General features: G+C 26.1%; 1 protein-coding gene across 1 annotated transcript; it reads right to left on the reverse strand.

The window, feature by feature from the left end:
- Positions 1–418: 418 nt before the first annotated feature.
- ENU1_055300 (hypothetical protein) lies at positions 419–1630 on the reverse strand (the record flags this gene model as incomplete). Its single annotated transcript, XM_008857976.1, has 1 exon — positions 419–1630. The coding sequence occupies one exon, from the start codon at positions 1628–1630 to the stop codon at positions 419–421; it is 1212 nt and encodes a 403-aa protein (XP_008856198.1).
- Positions 1631–1846: the final 216 nt, after the last annotated feature.

Consider the following 1846-nt stretch of genomic DNA (forward strand, 5'->3'; position numbering starts at 1 on the left):
GATTCTAATAAAAATGGCACTCATAAATTATATCAACTATGGTTTTTGTATTTACTGTTCTTTTGTGTATGATAGTATTTAAGATGTTAATGAAAGACAAATGGGAGGAGAGTGTATTAGTTGTAAATATAATGAAAGAATTGGTAAAGAATCGTGCAAATACTCTAATAAAATAATAATGAGGAAGCACCAAATAAATATTCCAAAAGAAGAATTATAAACACATTAAACATTAAAGAAGATAAAGAATGAATAAAGCAAATACCAATAACTACAAAATAGAATTATAAATGAATGAAATTACAAAAAGTCTTAAGAATGGTTGTGAATTAGAATTAAGAATAATAACATTTAAAGAATGGTTTGAAGGATTATTAACAAAAAAGGAAAGATATATAAAACAAAAGTAAAACAATATTCAAATATAATTTTGATAACCTATTCTGGAAAATGTTGTTGGGTTATAAATTTCATCTTTCTTTCTTTTGATTACATTATTTGTATTTTCATTTGTTTCTGTTAAAATCCATTTAAAATCTTCAAAGTCATTAAATTCATAGAAAATTTGATTTTGATGATTTCTTATTTGTTCAATATCTTCTATTTCATTATGAATAGTATCATTTTCATATCTTGTTTCATGTTCAGATTGATCACTAAATATATTTTGATATTGGTTTTCTTCAGCTCTAGAAATTCTTGACATAATTTGATCCCAATATTCTCCATTGTCTAAACTAGGTTGTCCATCACTTTCAAAATAACTCTTTTTAGTAATAACAACACTTCCTAAATTTTCTTGAAATGGAATATTTTTTGTTTTACTTTCTTTTCCAAATTCAACACAAATTATACCTTTTGGATATGGATTTGGTTTATGATATTTCTCAATAGTCATGTCTTCATTAAAAAAGTCTCCTTCTTCTAAATCAACATCTTTTCTAGCTCCTATTTCTTGTATTTTCTTTTTGTGTTTTATTTCATCTAAACTTACTATAATATCTCCCATATTTTTATTATCTTTTACTTCTCTTTTTCTTTCTTTCTTTTCAAAATCAACTATATCATCATCATCTGAATATACAAGTCTTTTTTTCCCTTTCTTTTTTTCTTCTTCTTTAGGTGCTTTAAAAATACTTCCCTCGTCTACGGTTTCTATCTTTTTTTCTTTCTTTTCCTCTTTTTTCTTTCTCTTCTCTTCTTCCCTTTTCTTTTTTTCTTCTTCTTTCTTAAGTTCTTCTCCAATAATTGGATTTGTAAGTTGTTCAATAAAATATTCTTCTTCTTCTTTGACTTTCATTTTTTTCATTTCTCTTGCTACATCTTTTAGTTTGTCTTTATTATCTTTCTTAAACTCTTGTCCAATTACTCTTACAATAGGTTCAATACTTTCTCCTTTTTCTGTTGCTTCTTTCATCCATCCAACTAAAATTTTAATGACAGTACATTTGTTGTATAAACACATCTTTTTTTTCTTGAATGCTTCATTCCCTCTTAGGTTATTTATTACTCCTTCCCTCTCTTCTTTTTCTGTACATTCTTGAAGATATTCAATTAAGTAATTTTCTCCAATTTCTCCTTCATTAACCAGTTCAACTATTTTACCAACACCTTGACTTATCTCTTCCATTCTTTTCTTCTTTTTTTTTGTTTTTCTTTTTTATTTTTCCTGTTTGTAAATTCTGTTGTTTCTCTACATCTTCTTACTCTCCTTTCTCTTTACTCCTTACATCTTACAATACTCCCTCATTACATTGTTCTTATCTTAATTAACATTTCTATGTTTGAACAGTCCCAATTGTCCTTCCATGAACAACAATGATAGTCTCAAGTTAATAACTGGAAA

Source organism: Entamoeba nuttalli (genome assembly GCF_000257125.1).
Source record: "Entamoeba nuttalli P19 unplaced genomic scaffold asmbl_3101, whole genome shotgun sequence".
NCBI classification, from domain to species: domain Eukaryota; phylum Evosea; order Mastigamoebida; family Endamoebidae; genus Entamoeba; species Entamoeba nuttalli.